The sequence below is a fragment of the Zeus faber genome, assembly GCF_960531495.2.
Source record: "Zeus faber genome assembly, chromosome: 1".
Classification (NCBI taxonomy): domain Eukaryota; kingdom Metazoa; phylum Chordata; class Actinopteri; order Zeiformes; family Zeidae; genus Zeus; species Zeus faber.
Window position 1 is genome coordinate 19296454 of NC_137193.1, and position 21733 is coordinate 19318186.

Sequence of the window (21733 nt, forward strand, 5' to 3'; positions counted from 1 at the left end):
CATGAGAGGGCTCCCCTCCTGACTGAGTGTGTGGACAGGGTTTTTAAACCTGATGCTCTTCAGCCCAACCAACAAACATCAGGTGTGGCTGCTCAAGGCATCCCATCCACCACATACCCTCAACACCCAACTGAAGCCAGGAATATTCCTGGTCGAAGCCTTCTCTCTAACGGGTCTGACGACCAAGTGCCCCGCGCTGGGCACACTCGGCTACTTGGATGGGTGTTCAGGACTCGCGGCTGGATGGGGCGTCTGGCTGGTTGTGGTGGGGCGGGCCTCGCCCTTGCGCGGGGCGTGGGGACCCTGCTCTTTGCAGGCGAGTCACCGAGCAGGGCGGGTGGTTCGGGCGGGGTGTCGGTCTGTCGCCGCCGGACCTGGCTCTGGGCCTGCGTCGGCGGCCTGGGTTCTGCGTCTTGTGCCTGCTCATGGGGGTGGGTTGTATGTGTGCGCCTCAGAGGTGCAGGGTCTCCTCACGTGCTCCGGGACTGAGTTGTGCTTCTCGGGGCCGGGCATTTGTGTTGCTCCGCGGGCTTCCAGCTTCTCTTGGGGTTGGGGGTCTTCTGGGGGCTTTCCTGCGGCCGCGGTGTGTCTGTGTGGGGTGTCTTCTACATTTATTTGTCTCGTCCGTGGTGACTCTCCCCCTCTTGGAGTAGTGATTAGTTGTTTATAGACCAAAACATGGTAAGATCCTTCTCCAAAGAGGGGCGTTGGTGGTGGTTCTGTGTAACCAAAAACTGTGCTCTTGTCATCCTACAGGTCGTCCACAGGACAGAGTTACTGCAGCAGTTCTTGATGATTAAGTAATGAATAGAGTGGCATTGCACTGAGAAGTTGAACTCCACTTGCAGACCAACTCTGTCCTACATGCAAAAAAACCTCATTTATCAACTCATTTATTTGGCCAAGTACTTTTCTTTATGGAGAAGGAACTCGGAACAGTATAGATTAGGGAAAAAAATAAAGAATTTAAACAGACAATAGAATAGAAAAATAATGCTTGACAGTCAAAAGATCCAAAAAACAACAACAGGAACTCAGAAAGCAGCAGCAGGCGGTAAGGGTGCAAGTATGGCATGGGTTCAATTTTTAGATATGAGTTTGGTTGGATATTCAGAATAACAATATTAATATTGTGTACGTGGTATGTTCAATGTAGGATGATATTAACAAAGCACGCATTCGGCTACTTTCTCAAAATCACGGAGATAGCTTCATAATTACTATTGGGTGTTAATGGGGGAGATGTGATACGCACATATCTCCATTTAATAGTGATGCTCTTCCACCAGGTGGCGCTATGTGTCCTGTGTGTGATCACATGAGAGAATTTCATTCACTATCCACAGGTTTTCAGGAATTACATATAACTTAAATATATTGATTCTCGAAACCTAAAAAGGAATCATTTAGGGATATATTCCTTTTGACCCTTTTGCTTAGTTACTACTTACTACAATCTTGTGTCAAGATGAAAATATTTATATTAATGTATGGAGACATGAAGATGTAGATTTCCCTATTTTTTTTTCAATAAAATCTTATGAATGAATTTACTATTGGTACAATTAAAAAAAAAATGAACAAACAGAAATTATCTTCTGAACTGAGGAAAATTCGTTTTTGCTCAATACAGCAGTATTTTAGCCAATGCTAAAATATGGCTGTTTGAAAAGGGAAAATAATGGAAAACAATAGAATATTATAAAATGAGCTGAGAAGTTTCAAGGAAAAATGCAAGGGCAAAAAAAACCCACAAAACATAAAACAAGACGCGCGGTTCGAGTCTGGCAGCAGCACCGCTAGCTCGCTGGCTAATTGGAGTTACACCGCTGGGGACGAGCGCGCACTCTCAGTGTCCGTGCACGAGGTCAGGAGGGCTTTGATGCGGGTGAACACCAGGAAAGCTACGGGCCCAGACGGCATATCTGGGTGAGTACTGAAGACCTGTGCTAACCAGCTAGCTCCGGTGTTCACCACAATATTAAACATCTCCCTGGCTGAATCAGTGGTCCCGTCCTGCTTCAAGAGGTCCACCGTCGTTCCTGTCCCGAAGATCGCCTCTCCAACCTGCCTGAATGACTACCGTCCGGTGGCCCTCACCTCGGTGGTCATGAAGTGTTTCGAGAGGCTGATTAAGGATTACATCTGCGCCTCCCTCCCCCGCACCTTGGACCCGTTGCAGTTCGCGTACCGGCAGAACAGATCCACGGATGACGCGGTCTCCCAGGTACTGCACACCACGCTCACGCACCTGGATGGCCAGAAGGGGGCCTATGTGAGAAGCTGTTCATTGATTATAGTTCAGCTTTCAACACCATAGTCCCCACCAGACTGGCTGTCAAGCTGATGGAGCTAGGATTGAATGCTCCGCTGTGCACCTGGATCCTGGACTTCCTCACAGGCCGCCCCCAGGTGGTCAAGGTGGGGAAGTACATGTCAAGCTCCCTCACCCTGAACACAGGATCCCCCCAGGGCTGCGTCCTCAGCCCCCTACTGTACTCCCTGTACACACATGACTGTGTGGCCAGGTCCAGCTCCAACACCATCATCAAGTTTGCTGACGACACCGTGGTCGTGGGCCTGATCACCGACTGCGATGAGAAGGCCTACCGCGAGGAGGTGGCTGACCTGTCACTCTGGTGCCAGGACAACAGCCTACACCTGAACGTCAGCAAAACCAAGGAGCTGATTGTGGACTTTAGGCGTGGATCACAATCGAGGACGCACGCGCCCTTGTGGATTAATGGGACTTCTGTCGATAGGGTGAGCAGCTTCAGATATCTGGGAGTCCACATCACAGAGGACTTAACATGGACTGTTCACACAGACACTCTGGTGAGAAAGGCGAGGCAGCGTCTCTACCACCTCAGGCAGCTGAGGAAATTCCGGGTCTCGGTGAGGATCCTCAAGTCCTTCTACTCTGGAGCAGTGGAGAGCATCCTGACAGGCAACATCACTGCCTGGTTTGGGAACTGTGCTGCCCAGGACAGGCGGGCCCTGCAGAGGGTGGTGCGTTCAGCTGAACCTACCACTGGAACTACCCTCCCCCCCTTGCAGGAGTTATACACCAGGAGGTGTAGTAGCAGAGCCCGTAGGATCATGAAGGATCCTCATCACCCCAACAACGGACTGTTTCAGCTGCTGCGGTCAGGCAAGCGCCTCCGCAGTCACGCAGCGAGAACAGAGAGACTGAGACGGAGTTTCTTCCCTCAAGCCATCAGAACTGTCAACGCTGACCTCACCAGGGGTCCTAACTGAGCCATGCACTAGGCTCCACTACCTACTGTACTGTATGTAGCATACTGTACCGCATACTGTATCACTGTTCAGGGTTGTTCGTGATGCCGTATTGCTGCGCCGTACTGTTGTATACTGTGCTGTATTATCCCAAACACTACCTCACACTATTCACATTCACATGCCACTTTAATTCACATGCCACTTTAAATGCACATATCTGTATATACATAGCCATATTCCTTCAACCTATTCCATTTTATTTCAATTTATTTTTTATTGTATTTTATTCTATATATTTTTTATCTTATTCTATAAGTATTCCACTTACTGTATTACGTTTTAGGAGTCAGTTAGTCGGTCTATTAGAAAGGAATTTTCTACTTTTTATTTTATTTTATTTTTGTACTTTTTCCTAGGACTTATTGTGTGCTATCACCGGGTGCGTTGCATTACATTTCACTGCATATATGTATGGAAGTATGTATATGTATGTGACAAATAAAAATCTTGAATCTTGAATCTTGAAGACAAAACACAAAAACGTGCAAATAAAAATAGGGTAAAAAGGATGTTCCTCAGAGGGATGTTCTCCCAAGTCTCCAAATCTGAAGAAAAATTGGATGCACTGTGGAATGAACGTACCAGTATATACAAGTATAAAGAGCGACACATAGAAACGTGTACAGTCTAGCTGCTCCCTACAGTGTGGGACCCTGGACATCTGCCCCTACACACACACACACACACACACACACACACACACACACACACACACACACACTTTTGTTGTTCACCTTTTATGAACAGTCTTCAGCAACATGTGGCGCGGCCGCAACACGCCAGGCTGGCTACCAGTACAACAACATGACAGAGAGAGCGAAGGAGCATCTACTTATGATAGAGTCCCTCTACTGGCGAAGTCATGTAACTGCACTCTATCACAGAACACACGGCGCTGATCGACCAGCGTTAGTACCTCTCTCTCTCTCTCTCTCTCTCTCTCTCTCTCTCTCTCTCTCTCTGTTAGTGAACAAAGTGTGTTTATTGTACTGTCTGCAACTGTGAACCAGAGAAAATGTTAAAATAAAGATGCTTTAAAAATCAAAAGTCTCTCTCTCTCTCAATAGGGCTTTATTGGGGTGTGAGGCCCTGATAGAACATGGTGCCAAAAGGTGAACAAAAAACAAGGCTGTAGGAAATGACTAAATAAACAAATGTAAAAACTGAAGATAAAAGCAGTGAACTGATTAAAACTCAAAAAGTCTGAAACTGTACGGAGATACTTTTTCAGAACTGTCAAATCGATCCATTTTACAACTCAACACCCAAACATTGCCTCCCATCATTGTACTGCGGCAATTGCAAAAAGTAGTTTAGGATCCAACATTTAAATAAAGCCTGGCTTTTAAAATAATAATAATAATAATGTTTTCCTCCCCCCTCATTTTGTCTTTTAGTCTCGAACAGCGTGTTTGAAATGCGCCATCGCATCCACACAGACGGACAAAGTTGGTGTTGACTCTTCCTTGCTGTTGTCTTGCTGGTAGAAAAACAGGGAATCAAACAAACACCGACAGGGGGCTTGTACTCACCCAGAAGCGCAGAACACAAGGAACCTTTTCCTTTTGTTTATTTGTTTTTTATGTAATGACTTTTAAACAAAGAGTGTGATTTCCTTCACCAAAAAAGGTAAAGAGCTCCGCACCACTTCTCCTGCCTGTGCACTTCTCCTTCTTTGGACCCGGGAAGAGAATTGAGTAAAAAACATTTAAAATAAAAAAACGCATTACCATTCATTTCGACTAAAGGTTACGAAAAAAACTGTACTGAAGTTTGTAAAACTGAATGAAACCTCTCTGGACAAGGAGTCACTTGATTTGTTTTTTGAACTTGCTGTGAGCTGGACTCATTTAGAAATGAATGCAGCAACCAAGAAGTGGATTATATATGATTGTAATTATTATTATTATTATTATTATTGTTATAATTATTATTATTATTATTATTATTATTATTATGATCAATGTGATGCTTTTATTACTCTCTCTGCCTTCGACTTACCACCGCTGGTGAGATAAGGTTAGATAAGATAGTATCCTCAATTTTATTTGTGGTGTAAAAATGGCTGCTTGAAGGGGAATTACATTTTTAAATACTATCTGGTTTACTTTTTCTAAAGGTACTGATAAACTGTGTTTTCCTTATAATTTCACAAGAACAATTATTGAAGGAATACAAATATAAATCTTTTAACCTTTTTTATAAAACTGAAGAAAGGGGAAAAGACTCTGTCACCGTGAAAGTTGATGAATTCATTCATTCAATTTAAACTAATCCACATCTCTCTTTGTGACCTTCCGTTCAGGACTCAGACTGCTGGGGTTCCCATCTGAGTCGCAGCAATCTGTCGGCACCCTCTCCCACTCTTACCGCCGAGGACAGAGACAGTCTCCAGGCCTCTGCCCAGTACTATGGCATGAAGATGAAGAATAACCTGGCCATGCTCAGTAAGGTCAGAAAAATAAGACAAATATATTGCCATAATATCCAGAGGCTCTCGAGGAATTTCTCTTGGTGAGTTCATGACGCAGGTAACACATACACAACAAAGAATTACAAGGAGACAATACATATTTAGATGCTAAATGACCATAAAGTGTCTGAAACACTACAAGGATTCTTAAATACCAAATATGCGCTTAAATACCACCACAAGGTGTCTGTACTGACCAAAGTTGCCGTAGCAAGATAAAGACGGCATGGACAAATTACTTTAAATTGTTATTTACCGGCGTTCTGTTCCCTTCATTTAGGACAGACCTGCATCTTTGAAGAAATCTTTGACTCCTGGACGCACACCCCTGAAGTCCTGGAAGGATGACAGACCAAGCGAACAGACGAACCCCCCTGCCGCTGCCGCTACACCGGCAAAAGCACACATTACCATGTCGAGCCACAACGCAGCTGCCTTTGCTCAGACTAGCCCCTTCACTCCAAGGTAAAGCAAGTAATATTAAAGCATGTAATACTGAAGACTTCCCACCACCACCTTTGAGCTGGCCTGCATTCTAATAACCATCTTGCTTACTCATTTAGTTACTTCCGAATGGCTAGAAGGCAGAAATTAGCAGTCTACATGTGCTGTTTGGGGGGACTTTAGGGAAACTAATACTTGCACTTGTGATGAGCCTACTCTTTCAGCCAAGACAATTCTATAAAGAAATAAATAAAAACACAAGTCATTTGTCTCTGCAGGAACACCAAAGCCTTCCATGGGTCCCAGGCTGTTCAGACACTCTGTCCTATAGAGCCGAAGGAACCGTTTGAATCTTATAAGCCTTCCCCAATATAAAATGAGTCAAATGATGCTGCTATGAATACTAACACTGGTAATACCGGTGTCAAAAGTTCCACCCCTGGTACAAACAGTATTGGTACCTGCGGTAGTCACCGTGCTTCAGGGCTCTCTCTCCAAGCACCGTCTCCCCGATGCAAAGTCGGATCTTCAGGAGAACTAACTGCAATTTCAGAAGAATTAAATGCAAATGTTGGTGTGTCAGGAGGCTTAAAGCTACACGTTGAAACATCAGACAGTTTACCAGGGGGCGTAGGGTCTGAAGATGGTCGGGGGGGTCTGGGGGGCTTCCGGCCATCTGGGGGTTTGCGGGGAGGAAGAGGACGGTCCGGGGCTATGCCCTCCCTGGTCAGCACGCTCTGCTCCGCGGACCGAGGCTGGCTGCAGCGCTGTCAGGTGTTCGGAGAGGCGGAGGAAGGGGAGAAGCCCGGCGCCGGCAATTTGCATGTAAAACCTCACAACGGAGGAACAGGAGAAAGTGGTGACGGAGAAGTGAGAGTGCGTGCTGAAGCGGGCGGAGGGATAGGAAATGCCAAAGCAAGAGGAAAAGGAGAAAAAACAGAGCTTGGAGATGGGGGAGAAAATGAATCGTCAGGCGCTGCAGAAGCTGAAAGTTTGAGGACTGAAAGTCACACCGAGACGCCCAAAACGGCAACGCACCGTGTAAGAAAAAGCAAAGGAAGAGGAGGAGGTGAGAAGAAGGAGGTGCGAGAAGAGGACCAGATTGAAACGGGAAAGACACAATCTAAAGATGAGGAAGAGGAAACAAAAAGGCCAGATAAGAAAGGGAGGAAGAGACAAAGGGAGGACGGAGAGGACGGAGGGATGAGGAAGAGGAAACGGAATGCCAAGAAGAAGGAGGAAGACTCCGACAGTTGCTCTAAAGCAATCCACAAAGAAGGGAGGAAGAAGAGAACAAAGAAGGCTGACGTGGAGGAAGGAGAGACATTACAAACCAAGGCACCAGAAAAGGTAAGGATGATCTTTCCATCGTTCACTTTCCTTTTTTTTTTAAATTTCAGATTGCTGTGAATTCTTTTCTTTCTGAATTCTTATGGTTGTGTGTTTGAATCTCGATCCCAGCAAATGCATTCGTCAAACTTCTCTTTTACTTTTTATGACTCCACGTATGAATGGAGTGAATAGAAAACATCCGGTTTATATTTTTGACAGAAATATAATTTCATGGCCAGGTTCCCCAGGAGAACCTGTTGGGGGAAGTGGAGGCGGACGTCAGAGCTCGCAGAATGTACAGTGCACAGCCTGCCAGGTAAAAGCAGCGTTACACCTTATTCATACAGGGAGGTTTTATTGTGACATTGGATTTTGTTATGCAGCATGAAGTCTGCATAAAGGACACAATTAAATATGTTGGTTTGACATGGATTTACCGTTGTGAAGCTCGAGCCTTCAAGCTGAGCTTCAAAAGAGTTGAACCTAAAATGACTATCATAAGTAAGACTATCATGTTGTTTTTGTAAAAGTGAAGTAAAAAAATTAAATTGTGTTTATACAGTCTTAGGTTCTTGTAAAGAGAAAACATAAAACATAAATTGGATACCTTCGTTATGAATTTATAATTCAGTATTTTGTTAGCACAAAGGAAGAATATACAAAGTTTGAATGCAATTCAGCTTCATAAGGATCAGTCAAGTCAAAGTTGATCTTTAATTTGTCCAAAATCAAACTAGTAATAAAAAGGTCTTCAAATTGTCTAATACCTGATTCTGATGACAATCTATTGAATATACTGTCTCTACTGTATGGACAATTGCAGACTGTTTTGGGGAAACCTTAAACCAAAGCCAACCTGATGCACCAAACCGTTCGGATTCTGGAAGCCAGAAGTTCAAACTTAGATTTAATTTTGCTCTGGTGAAATTAAAAGTCAAACCATTACCAGCCTTACGTCAGGTTTTACAACACTGGATTTCAGACCACTTTGAAACAAACTGAACTACTGAGAACACCTCGTGAGATGGTCTCTGAGTATGACTGGTTTAAAAGGGACTACATGTGAAAACACCTTTTTAGTTTCAGTTTTATTCACTCTTATCACGTACAATTCTTGAAAATGTAAAACAAATTTTTGACCTTTTAAAGTGGAGTCCACCTGTTGAGATTATTTGCTCTTATTACATATAACTTATTATAATATAATTATAATATATGATTATATTTCCTGTGTCCCCCCCCCTCAGGTGAAGTCTGGGCAGGTATGTGTGCTGCTCCTCTCTCCAGAGGCCCTGGTGGGAGGAGGTGGCTCGGGCTCCGGCTGCCTCCCCTCTGCTCAGCAGCTCCCCCCGGTGGCCTTCGCCTGTATCGACGAGGCGCATTGTGTCTCCGAGTGGTCGCACAACTTCAGACCCTGCTACCTCCGGCTCTGCAAGGTGTGTGTGTGTGTTAATGATGTGGTTTGCCTCCTATGAAATGCTCTTGATTGGGCTGTCACAATTATTACATAATGGTCTGATTTTAATTATTTGAGCTGACCGTGATTATTTTTTTTAAATCTTATGTTTCTGTCCAATTTCATTGGAATTTTTAGGCAATGTTAGAAATGGCACAGTACATATGTGGATTTGGTGTCTTTTTATCATTTGGGTTGAGGAAAATTTTGTAAAGAAATTCCAAAAATTTCAAGTGACAGAAGTGTAATACAAAAGTAATAAAATAAATCCAATAATGAATTAAAATGTATGTCACATCTATGTACAAAAGTTAACAGGGAGTAGTATTGTGCTAACAAGTTAGCCCAATTTGGCCAGGTGGCAGCCTTATTTTGGTAGTTAAGTTAACTTAAGTTGATAAAACTTAAAACATTGCGTGTGCTTTTGCACGCTGTCAATAACCCGCAAATAATTGACATTGACATTATCCTGGTTGAAGGTTCTGCGGGAACGTCTGGGCGTGCGCTGCCTGCTGGGCCTCACCGCCACGGCCACGCTGTCCACCGCCCTGGACATTGCTCGCCATCTCAACATCAACGACCAGGATGGCATCGCTGTGAGGTCTGCCGCCGTGCCGCCCAACCTGCAGCTGTCTGTGTCCATGGACAGCAACAAGGATCAGGTGTGTGTGTGTGTGACTGTGTGTGACTGTGTGTGACTGTGTGTGACTGTGTGTGACTGTGTGTGACTGCGTGTGTCTGCGTGTGTCTGTGGAAACCAGGGTTCCCACACAGCCTGGAAAACCTGGGAGTTGTCTCGTCAGGGAATAGTCATGGAATGGTGACAGAATTGGCCAAAATGTCATTGAAACCAAGATTTGTCCCGGAAAAGTTTCATTTCAAGAACTATGTGAGTGGACACAGTGTTAAACGTGAATACTTATTCGGGTTGTGAGAAATGTCCTGGAAAAATATAAATTTGAAGAGAGTGGGAACCCTGTGTCACTCTTGTTTTGTCCCTACAGAGAAAGTCAAATCCTCAAAAAGACAGCCGCAACCTTCCTTTTCTCTTTATTTGTGTGTCTCTCTCTATCTCTCCTTCTCTTGCTCTTTCTAGGCTTTAGTGTCCTTATTGAAAGGTGATCGTTTTGGTTGCCTGGACTCCATCATCGTCTACTGCACCAGGAGAGAGGAGACGGTGCGTGTGGCTGCGCTGCTGCGGACCTGCCTGCAGGGGGTGCTAGTAAAGGAGAACATCCACATCAGCAGCAGCCAACAAAGCAACCCTGTAGGGAAGAAGAAGAAGAAAGAAATGGGTACATGAAGCCGATCTATCAGGGGTCCAGCCCGAAGGGCGGGAATCCTATTGTTTTTGTTAATCTTCCTCGTCATTATCACATGTCAAAGTATCTGGCGCTCAGAAACCGTCGGACCCACACACACAAATGAATACGATTTGTATTCCGGGCAGTCCACAGACACTGTGGTCCAAGTTTGATCCACATCAGTCTATACTTGTAGGAGAAGTTTGTAAAAATGGGTGTTTTCGTCACCCCTCTTGGCAATACCAAAAGGTCACGTGAAAACACTGCAGACTACTGATTGGCCACAGAGAATTGTCACTGCGTCATCATTTCGTGACACAGGACATCGCAAGTTGACATCCTTCATTTTGGCACCAGCACCGTGCACTATCCGTATCATGCAGTTCCCCGCACTGCACTGGGAAACTCCGAGACACGCGGCAGGGTAACTTATAACAATGTCAAGGCCTGGTTCACAGCCAAACTAAGAAGGCTTGGTTTGAAAAAGGAGGAGGCATTTAATAGCGGCGACAGGAACGGGTTTCAAATGGAAAAACACACACGTGGCAAGGTGGTTACATACATTTGTATTAGTCCTTACACAGGTCACACCGACTAACCTGGACCCCATACATTGCTGCCTTCAGCTTGTATTATTATTATTATTATTATTATTATTATTATTATTATTATTATTATTATTATTATTATACAATTATGATTTTTGGTAATAATAAAACTGCACAATTTTTTGGTGTAATGTCTTTGTTATTTTTTCTGTGATTTTTGTCTTTCTAGCCATAATGCTCTCAATACCATTGAATGGCAGTTCTTATGTTGTATTGGGAAGTCTTTCACTTTAATCTCAAAGCAAAGCAAATAACAAGTTTATTTGTTAGCACCTGTCGGCATGCAACTCAATAGAAGACAATCTAATGATAATAAGAATAATATTAATAAAATAAAAAAGCAAACAAGCAAAGCATTTTATAATAAGTAAATATCAGACTCAATTTCAGTTTCAATTTAGATTAAAACATTAAATTCCTGATCATTCCTCGGTTCTTTTGAAATATTGGTCCTGAATCAACACATAGGGTCATCAGATCAATGATGGGGCTTTAATTGTGACCGAGATGTTTGCGTGGGTACTCTGTTCTCAAACTCTGTATGTGTCCTTAGAAAAACGGCAGCAGTTTGTTCAAATTACATTTGGCTTATGTTGTATTTTTAGCCTGCTCTCTACCCATCCATCCATCCATCCATCCATCCATCCATCCATCCATCCGTCCATCTGTCCTTCCTCTGCTTCACCTTCCTCTTCACTTGCTTCCAGCTCGGAAGAAGATTCGTAAGCCTCTGAAGTGGCAGGCCGAGTCGTACCACGCTGGCCTGTCCGCGTCCGAGCGGCGCCGCGTCCAGAACAACTTCATGTGCGGCGAGCTGCGGGTGGTGGTGGCCACCGTGGCGTTCGGAATGGGACTGGACAAGTCCGACGTGCGTGGAATCGTCCACTACAACATGCCCAAGGTCAGTGCCTGGACCTGCATCCCAACACACATCTAACACATTCAAGTTCTCAACCTTTTGATTAAGATTTGGATAAGTCACGTGTGTAGAGCCTCACTGGTCGGCTCTGGTAAAGTCCAAGTAAAGTAGGTAATCTCACCACTGTCAATGTAAAGACTATCAATCAAAATTATATTTATGTTATTGTGGCTTCAACATTTATTTTGGAGATATATCTGAACTAGCGCCGCTGAGGGTGGTGTAATTAAAATCAGATAGAAGGAACACGTATAAGGAAGGAAAATGCTAATATGCCCTGAATTTCCCTCTTGGAGATAAATTAAGTTTTATCTTAAAGATATAAAGATAAAATAAACGGAAGTCTCTTCTTTTTCATAATACAGATTTTGCCCAAAATGACCCAACAGCAGTGACCATATGCAAAGAGGATTTATATATATACATTTTTTTTTTATATATCAAAAATGCATTTTACTTTCACTTGGACTTTGATCTATTCAAATTTTTGTGTAATTTTCCATTCTTTACTATATTGTGTTGTGGTAAAATATCATCCAACCAGTCCTCCCCTCATGGTTCTACTGCTTTTCAGAGCTTTGAAAGCTACGTGCAGGAGATCGGGAGGGCCGGGAGAGATGGAGACCCGGCACACTGCCACCTCTTTCTGGACCCGGAGGTATGACTCCTGAAAACACAACAACATATAGCTCCGAAACAGACATAGTATGACAATCAATTCAGCTGTAGTACTAAAACCTGATGCTGCTTAAACCACACAAAGAGATTTTTTGTGTGTGTGTGTGTGTGTGTGTGTGTGTGTGTGTGTGTGTGTGTGTGTGTGTGTGTGTGCCTTGAACCTTTATCATAGTTTCCTTACTTTTGTTATTATCTTTTGACACACTATATTCATAATGGACATACAACGTTAAAACACATAATAATGGCACTGTAGGTTTTGTTTCATATAACATACATCTTTTATTGATGGGATTTAATGTTGTTACACCTGCTGTCTGGTGCCATCTTCCCTACTTGGGAACTCCACATATTCAGGGCTAAATGAGCTGTGGAGGAGTCCATTGGGTTTGACCTCATGGGGGAGGATGTTGTATGTTGTATTTACTTCAACAATAATCCCATTTTATAGATGAATGTTGTGTATTCATTTTGCGTTTATTTAAAACAAGTGCAACTTATGTTATTTAGTTCCTTGTTCAATAGTATTTACAGGTAAATATTTTTGTGTTTCGGATTTTTTCAACTTAAGTTGTTTATATTTTTTGGTCAATAAATCGTCATTTTTGCCTCAGTCTAGCTGCGACGGCTGTGTCTGACGGCTCTGTGTGTATTCTCCTCTCAGGGTGGGGACCTCCATGAGTTGCGTCGCCACATCTACGCCGACACCGTGGACTACTACACAGTGAAGAGACTGGTGCAGAAAGTTTTCCCTCCTTGTAAATGTAAACAGATCCACAAGAAACAGCAAGAACTTGCCAAGGTAAGTTGTCGGATGTTTATGTTTGTCTTTCATGATATTCCGGGGTGAGATAACTCATCCAAGAAACAGCCTCCTCTCCCACGCATCAAAAGTTGAATAAAACAATTTTGAACCAATACCTCTGAACCTATTTCCGAAATGGCCTTCTAGCATGCTATTTAGTATGCCTATTTACTATGTCTGAAACTTTACTATGCTCAAATTGCCGGGGGGCCCCCTTGATGGTGCAGTGTCAAACTTGCAGGACAGGGGGCAATAGAGGTCTAGGTTAGTAAACTGCTTTGGAGAATTAACGTTCTCAGCTCCCTAACACTCAAATTACCATTCCATACTGATGACGTTTTTTGAAACAGCCTGTAGAACCGGGATGTGAAACTTGGTTTAGCAGCATTGCGGCCAGGATTGGATTAAATCCCACTTCCTGAAGCGCAGATCATTTATTTTAAGCCACCGACCAGAGGAATAAAGCGGCCTCTTTCAGACTAAAAGGTTTAGAATGATGCTAAGATGATACTTACAAGATGAACATGCAGTGCAATAGAATTTAGCAGCGTATGTGGAGGAAATTGATGTATTTCACACAGATAAGGAAATTATTTTAACTAAACGATTTGAAAGCGCCTCGTGTACATTTAATAAAATAAAATCACAGAATGTGTCTGTCACAGCGCAGGGACGACATCGAGGACTCCGAGCTGCTGGAGATGATGGAGGTCTGCGAACGGGACAACAGCTTGAACCCCCCCGCCCCACCCGACATCGTACAGCCGACAGAAGCCGGTCACCAGAGGGATGTACCACCGCATCCTTCTGCAGAGGTGATTGATGTAAGAAATACCACAGCTTTTTAAAGGTTAAATTCTAAATGAGTCCAGAATGAATGAATAGTAATGATGTCTTGTCCCAAGACACCACCAACTGCAGGGGAAGGTAGAGAGGAGGAAAAGGAACAATTGGGAGACGACGGTTCCATGAAGAGCTCAGAACTCATGGTGAAGGGAGACGGGGATTGGAGGACGGAGCAGGAAGTGGGGTCCACGGAGAGCACTGATTGGCCGGCCAAGAGGGTGTGCCACACCCACGAGAGAGCCATCCCCATTCAGCAGACTGTGGAGGCTCTGGACATCACGGAGGAGGGTGAGTGGGAAGAGTGCACACTGTCTGAGAAGTCATCCATGTTCCTGAGAGTCATTTAAGATGTAAACATACCCCATGTTTGTGTGTCAGGCGTGGAGACCCTGCTGTGCTACTTGGAGCTCCACCCGCAGCGCTTCGTCGAGCTGCTTCACTCCACCCTGTCACTCTGCAAGATCAACTGTTATGACGGCCCCAAGCAGCTACAGAGGATCTCCAAAATGTACGGTACAAGCGCAGGGGTGAAATACAGTTTTGTTATGTAACTGATGTTTACATCACAGTTGCATATGTTAACACATATGCAAACTTGTGTGTATTCTAAAATGTTTATTTCTGCTTTTTTTTTTTTATTGTTGACATTGGCTTATATAGTTTCCTTACCTAGAATTAAAGAGTCTTTCACCTCCTGGTTTGAGTCTCTGTCCACCTGCTGGTGAATTTCAAGGAGTGCTGGTGTCTTGATTCGGAAAAGTTTGAAAACGGGAGTGGTTTGACAGTCCCCACTCAAGTCAATGCAGGGTGGGTGGTGGGGATTGGACCTCCTTCCCCTTTTCGATTTATTTTAAAATTTTTCCCCCCTTACTTGTTTTTATTTTTTTATTGTGACATGGAGAGCCACTAAAAGTACTGTTCTACATCAGCATCCTTCCTGCACACTTTGTGATGATTTCAACCACTAGATGGCGCTGAGTTACACATACAATCTGTAATGCGAATTTAATAACTTTGTGACAAATTTGAAATTGTATTTGCATTTATACTAAACAGTATATTTGAAATAGAATTTCTGAAGTTATTGAATTTCTATTCGATACAATGACAAAATGTACTTATTGTAAGTCGCTTTGGACAAAAATATCTTAATGACTTGATGTAATGTGTTTCTGGCCCATTTCAAACAAACTTGACTGTTCCAATCAAAGTTTTTATCAACGTATCATTCTTTTTTTTGGCAGCTGCCCCCCAGTCGCCGTGGTTTTGGCCCAAAAGCGAATGGCTGGAGAGCGCATCGAGGCGTGTGATTGGCTGGAGTTTGATGTCGTCGAGTTGGCGGACACGATGGCAGCTTCCTCTGGTGAAGCGAGGACTCAGGCAACTGCAGTGGAGTACAGGGAGAGGTGCGTCGTCTAACTGTACATGCTCAGTTTGATACGCTTCAGACCCCATTTGAAGTTGTCTCCAAGACCCCAATCTGAGAAGACTTTTAATGTTAGATCTGATTTTGTGTCGATGGTGAGGGAGATAACAATTAAACTAGGAATAAAACAGTCATGATTGTACATTCTCTAATTTGTGCTGACATCTTGTAAATTAACTGTCAGTATACAGTATAAGTGTAATATGTTTTTTTTCTTCTTTTTTATCTCATGATAAGGGAAGAAATATCCATAGTATTAGGAAAATTTGTAAATCCTAGAGGGGAGTTTTTACCATTAGCCATTACCTCTCCGGCACAATTGCTGCTATTAGGTCTGTGTGCTCGTGTTCGCTGTTTGATGGGGGGGCAGCGATCGGCGATATAAGATTTTAATGGAGGGCGTGCGCGTGGTAGGGTTCGCGTGCACACAGAACATATTGTGGCAAATGCGGCCTCCTTGTTCCAGACGTGCAGGATTTAATATTTACAAGTTAAGTATTTACACAAAAACCTCCAGTTTTTACTAAATCAAGTCCCGTAGCAACGGAACTCAACAGGGAGACGTGCGTCCCGACAGTGGAGACACAGGTTTTTTTTGGAACAGTATGGAGCAAGATAGTCCCTTAACTCAGTTGTGTTTAAAATAAATTGTCTCATACATGTAGGGAAAAAACAAAATTAAATACATCTAAAATAAAAAGACAGGCACGGGAGCCTGCAAGCAGCGCTGTCTGGAGGAGAAACAAAAAAAAATCTCCAGTTCTCTGAGTTAGGTTTACGTTTTTAATTTTCAATACAAGTAAGAAACTAAGGAAACAAACTTAATCAAAATCTTTCTCTATGAGATTATATTATGTATTGCTATATAATTATCTGGGATTGCCTGAGCAAGATATATTCATGAACTCATCATGAACCTGGAACCTCGGCACACCTGCAATGTGCGCACAGTGACTCCGCTGTGCTGCTCCGTTTGCCCAGAGCGGCAAAATGCCAATGTGCCTTTATTTCTATTTTTTTGAGCACCTGCCCCTCAAAGTCTCTGTACGGGACTGTAGAGGGGAAGGGAGACCCGATCACAAGTGGTTACTCAGCAGCTCTGAGCAGAGAGGGGGAGAGTCTCCGACCCCTCTCTCCTTCCCTCTCCTTCTCTCTCTCTCCGCTCTAATTTCAGGTCACGGGAAACTGCACTTGCACCGTTTCAATTCTCAGATTTTGCCTGGCGGATTAATAAATAACAAATTTCATCTTAAACCCGCCAAGCCTACCTGCTATGTTTGTTTTTTTTAAATGTACTTTTGTTTTATCACTTCCTTTGTGCAAATAAATAGATAATCAATAATTTTTCTGAAGATCCACTGGAACCTCTTGAGGGACCCCTCTGAGGGTCCCCCGCCCTCATGTTGAGAGCCACTGCTATAGACCATAGCACCATTAGAGGCACCGGGAAAGCTCCTCACCGTCTTTTGTTTACTTATGCTTTAAAACTTCAGGTTAAGGTACTGTTGGTATTAAGAATAAATGTGGCTAGTGGGAAGTGTGGCTTTATTCATAATTGAAACTGAACTTAACACAAGTGTGTGTTTTGTGCATCGCAGCGGGTGGTCGTAGCGGCATCCTTGTCGAGTTTTCCTCGCCCTCCTTCTACTTCCGCTCCTACGGCGACCTGGACCACAAGGAGATGGACAGAGTGTGCCACTTTCTCCACAAACGAGTGCAGGACCAAGAGAAAACAAAACTCTTCCAGCTGTCTGCCTGCTTCAAGGCCTTCCAGAGGTGCGCACACACACACACGCACATGCACCCCCTTTTTGATGGCACTGCCACAGCTGTAGATATATAATTTCATTATTTATTTTATCCGAGTAGAGTGAGCTCCACGTTCTAAAGTGTGTGTGTGTGTGTGTGTGTGTGTGTGTGTGTGTGTGTGTGTGTGTGTGCATGTGCGTGTGCGTGTGTGTGTCCCAGTGTCGCGTTCCGTACCGTGTCATCCTGTGTGGAGGATTTGGACAAGGATCGCAGCCTCCAGCTAAAATCACTTTTATCCGAGTATTTCGACAAGAGGAGAGACAGAGCGCGTTCAGAAACACCAGAGGATACGGAGCTTGACAAATACAAGGTAACACATACTTATACCTGTGTATGTGTGTGGTAGCGTAGATAGTTGGACATACCTTTTCTGTCCCTTTCTTCTCCCACAGAATATTTAGGCATTTACGTGTGTCTAATGACTTGGAAATGTGTGTGTTTACAGATTTTAGACTGGGAGAATCAGATCCGAGTCGACATCAGAAGTTTTCTCACCAACCGAAGTGATGAGAAGTTCTCCGGAAGAGCTGTGGCTAGAATCCTGCACGGCATAGGTGAACACACACACACACACACACACACACACACACACACACACACACACACACACACACACACACACACACACACACACACACACACACACACACACACACACACACACACACACACACACACGTCTGTCTTGCCACTTGTTTGCCTCAGCCAATGAAGCAGTGCCAAATGAAGCAGTGAGTACATTCTGTCAAAAGAGGAATGGGGAAATCTCCACACACTGACTTAACATCCCTTAATGCTGAGGATGGTCGCCCAGCCCACCGAAGTGTTGATTTCCAGCCTGAGCTTTTGGTCCTGGCATAGTATCGTATATTTTGTGTATTTGTATATAACATAACATGTGGTGTCCTGGTGGCTCAACCGGATAAGCGTGCGACCATACAGTATACACCGATGGGCCACAACCTTAAAACCACTGACAGGTAAAGCGATTAACATTGATCATCTGGTTCCAATGGCACCTGTCAAAGGGTGAGATATATATTCGGCAGCAAGTGAACAGTCAGTTCTTGAAGTTGATGTGTTGGAAGCAGGAAAAATAGGCAAGCGTAAGGATCTGAGCGACTTTGACAAGAGACTAATTGTGATAATTGTGATGGCTGGACAACTGGGTCAGAGCATCTCCAAAACGGCAAGTCTTTTGGGGTGTTCCTGGTATGCAGTGGTTAGTACCTACCAAAAAAGATCCAAGGAGGGACAACCGGTGAACCGGCGACAGGGTCATGGGCGCCCAAGGCTCATTGATGTGTGTGTGTGGGGAGTGAAGTCTAGCCCATCTGGTCTGATCCCACAGAAGATTGTTGAAAAAGTTAATGCTGCTATGATAGAAGGTGTCAGAACACACAGTGCATAACAGCTTGCAGCGTATGGGACCGGTCAGAGTGGCCATGCTGACCCCTGTCCACCACCGAAAGCACCTACAATGGGCACGTGAGCATCAGAACTGGACCATGGAGCAATGGAAGAAGGTGGCCTGGTCTGATGAATCATGTTTTCTTCTACGTCATGTGTATGACCAGGGTTAGGGTCCGATCTGATCAAGCATCTGTGGGATGTGCTGGAACAACAAGCCCGATCCATGGAGGCCCCACCTCCCAAATTCCAGGACTTAAAGGATGTGCTGCTAACGTCTTGGTGCCGGATACCACAGGACACCTTCAGAGGTCTTGTGCAGTCGATGCCTTGATGGATCAGAGCTGTTTTTGCAGCAATAGGGGGAGCTACACAATATTCGTGGTTATTAGCGCTTGTTTAAATGTTGTGGCTGATGGTCTATGCAAAACGCCTGCAGTGTCCCGAGTTAGAATCCAGCCTGTGGTCATTTGCTGCGTGTCTCTCTCTCTCTACCCCCTAAGTTCCTGTGTTTCCCCACTGTTCAGTGCATTGCACTGCTGCCTCACAGCAAGAAGGTCCTGGGTTCGATTCCCGCCTGGGGCGCTGTTGGCACGGTGCTCCGGCGGGTTATCTCCCAAATAGGAGCCTTTCTGTGTGGAGTTTGCATGTTCTCCCCGTGCTCACATGGGGTTTCCTCCACCTCACGTCAGTAAGCACCCCCACCAAAAACATGCACCCATCATTGTCTGACCAGCAATGGACAATTATCACCTGGTCCCCGGGCGCGTCCACGTATGCTGCCCACTGCTCCTGGCTGTGCCCCCGGAGGAAGGACAAGCCAGGATGGGTCAAAAGCAGAGAATCCATTTCACTGGCCACCATCAAAGCATGTGCATGTGTGTGTGTGTGCAAGCATGTGTTGTAGTGTGGTGTGTTGCGTGACTAATAAAGACTGTTTCTTCTTTCTTCTTCTTCTTCTTCTTCTTTATCAGACGGATTTGTCCAAAGTGACTTACAATCAGTACATTTGTCACAGTATCTAACAAATTGTCACAGCTCAACATTCTCTAGAAACAAACAGTACTAGTAGAGTTGTTTTTCTTTGTAATTAAAGTACATTAGAGGGAAAGCAGCTCATGGGGTGGACAGGTCAGTGCACTGCACGTAGGGTCCAGGTGTACTCTGAAGAGATGGATCTTTTGTCTCCGACAGAAGATGGGAAGCAATTCAGCAGTTCTGACCCATATATAGATAAACAGTAGATATATTTATATATCTGACTTTTTCTGTTTTGTATTTTTTGGCTATTTGTATATATTTGAAAATTTGAATTTAGGCTATTTTTAATGAAATTGTATCTCATTTTTATTCTCCATATGTTTGACTGTTAAGTTGTTGTTTTTTTAATGCTGATGGTATAGTACATGTACTGTAAATATCCCTGGTGGAATAAACATATTCTGAATATGGAAGCAGGACTCGCTGTATTAAGACGTGTTGTATGTCTTTCTTCTTTTGTGTATTGACATGATAGAAGATGAAATTCTCAAAGAATAGTACATTTTGTTTTCTGTTTCCTAGGCAGCCCGTGCTACCCCGCCCAAACCTACGGCCGGGACAGACGCTATTGGAGGAAATACATCCAGTTTGACTTCAACCAGCTCATCCGATTAGCTACGCAGGAGATCATTCACTTCAAGTGATTGGTGCCGTTCACACACAGCTACACATTACATGTACGCACATGCACGCACACACACACACTTGTCTCAGAACGAGCAGCATTTAATTTGTCTTGTGAATGTCTCTTTTCTAGAATATTACAGTTTTGTACTTAAAATTATTTTCATGAAGACCATAATCTATTAAATAAAATGACTTTTTATATGTAGAGCTTTTTTTTCTGTCTTCTCAAACACATTTGAGCAATACTTACATTGAAGCAAGCAATATTAAAAATGAATATGAATAATTGAACAGGGGTATCTCATAAATCTGGGATTGATTCATTTTATCCCGAAAAATGGCCGACACCACAAAGAAGTTGTAGTGACTACAAAGAAAGTTTGTAGGGAAAAAACATAGGAGATGAACAAGTCAATAACTCTGCTCCGTTACAAGGAAGTTAAAATGGACAAAAACAAAGTGACCCCCCTGAAGGATGCACTTGTTCAGGGTTGGTTTCTGTTGACCTAAACAGTTCATGTCCAGAGTCCATGTGTCTGCTCCTCTTCAGGACTTATTTACACCCCACTCAGTCCCAACACTTATAACTAATGGTTACAAATGTGTTAGGCCCATAAACACAGCGATTTCCTATTTGATGTCAGACCTTGAGAAATCGCCTCCTTGACCATTACAACTTTACATGATACACCTTTCACTGTTACCCAGCGCTCCCGCTGATATGAAACCCCTTCTTGTGCTGGCTGAGAATCTTCTAGACCGTAATTACCAAACCTAGTCAACGTAAGCTTTTGATATAATATTGGTTTTGTATAAAATAGTGGTAATGATAGTCATTCACCTAAAACGAAATATTGACTGAACTGCTGACACGGCTGATGTCTATGATGCTGCGTGTGCGTAATGACCATTTACGCTTGAGATTTCTCCAGAGTGACGAGCGGTCTGCTCAACGACTCAATTGGGATTTATGGCTTCTTTCTGGTTTTTACTGTCCTTATCTTTTCCCCTCATCCCTCTCGCTCTCTTTGTCCCTTCAGGGCATTGCACCCAAAGTTCTCGAGCTTCACACACACTTTGTGAAGTAATAAACTTGGGCAGCAGCTGTTATTCAGTACAGGAGTGTGTTTTTTATCCCCATCTGAGATGACAGACAACACAACACTCTCAATGAAACACTAATTTAGAATGCATGAACATCACATCTCAATTTACATATTTCATTGGAAAGTCTTTACAAAGATCTTTACAGGTT

General features: G+C 43.7%; 1 protein-coding gene across 1 annotated transcript; it reads left to right on the forward strand.

Annotated features, from left to right (window-relative positions):
• Positions 1–4058: 4058 nt before the first annotated feature.
• On the forward strand, positions 4059–20556 carry LOC307240410 (ATP-dependent DNA helicase Q4-like; the record flags this gene model as incomplete). Its single annotated transcript, XM_080014194.1, is given in 19 exon segments — positions 4059–4094; positions 5606–5752; positions 6054–6238; positions 6949–7087; positions 8797–8985; positions 9485–9667; positions 10102–10300; positions 11625–11818; positions 12411–12494; positions 13179–13316; positions 13994–14143; positions 14225–14453; positions 14544–14673; positions 15410–15511; positions 15513–15586; positions 17190–17367; positions 17560–17710; positions 17846–17954; positions 20374–20556. Coding segments are annotated over 19 exon segments (2739 nt in total). The 3' UTR covers positions 20496–20556.
• Between the last annotated feature and the right edge of the window lie 1177 nt (positions 20557–21733).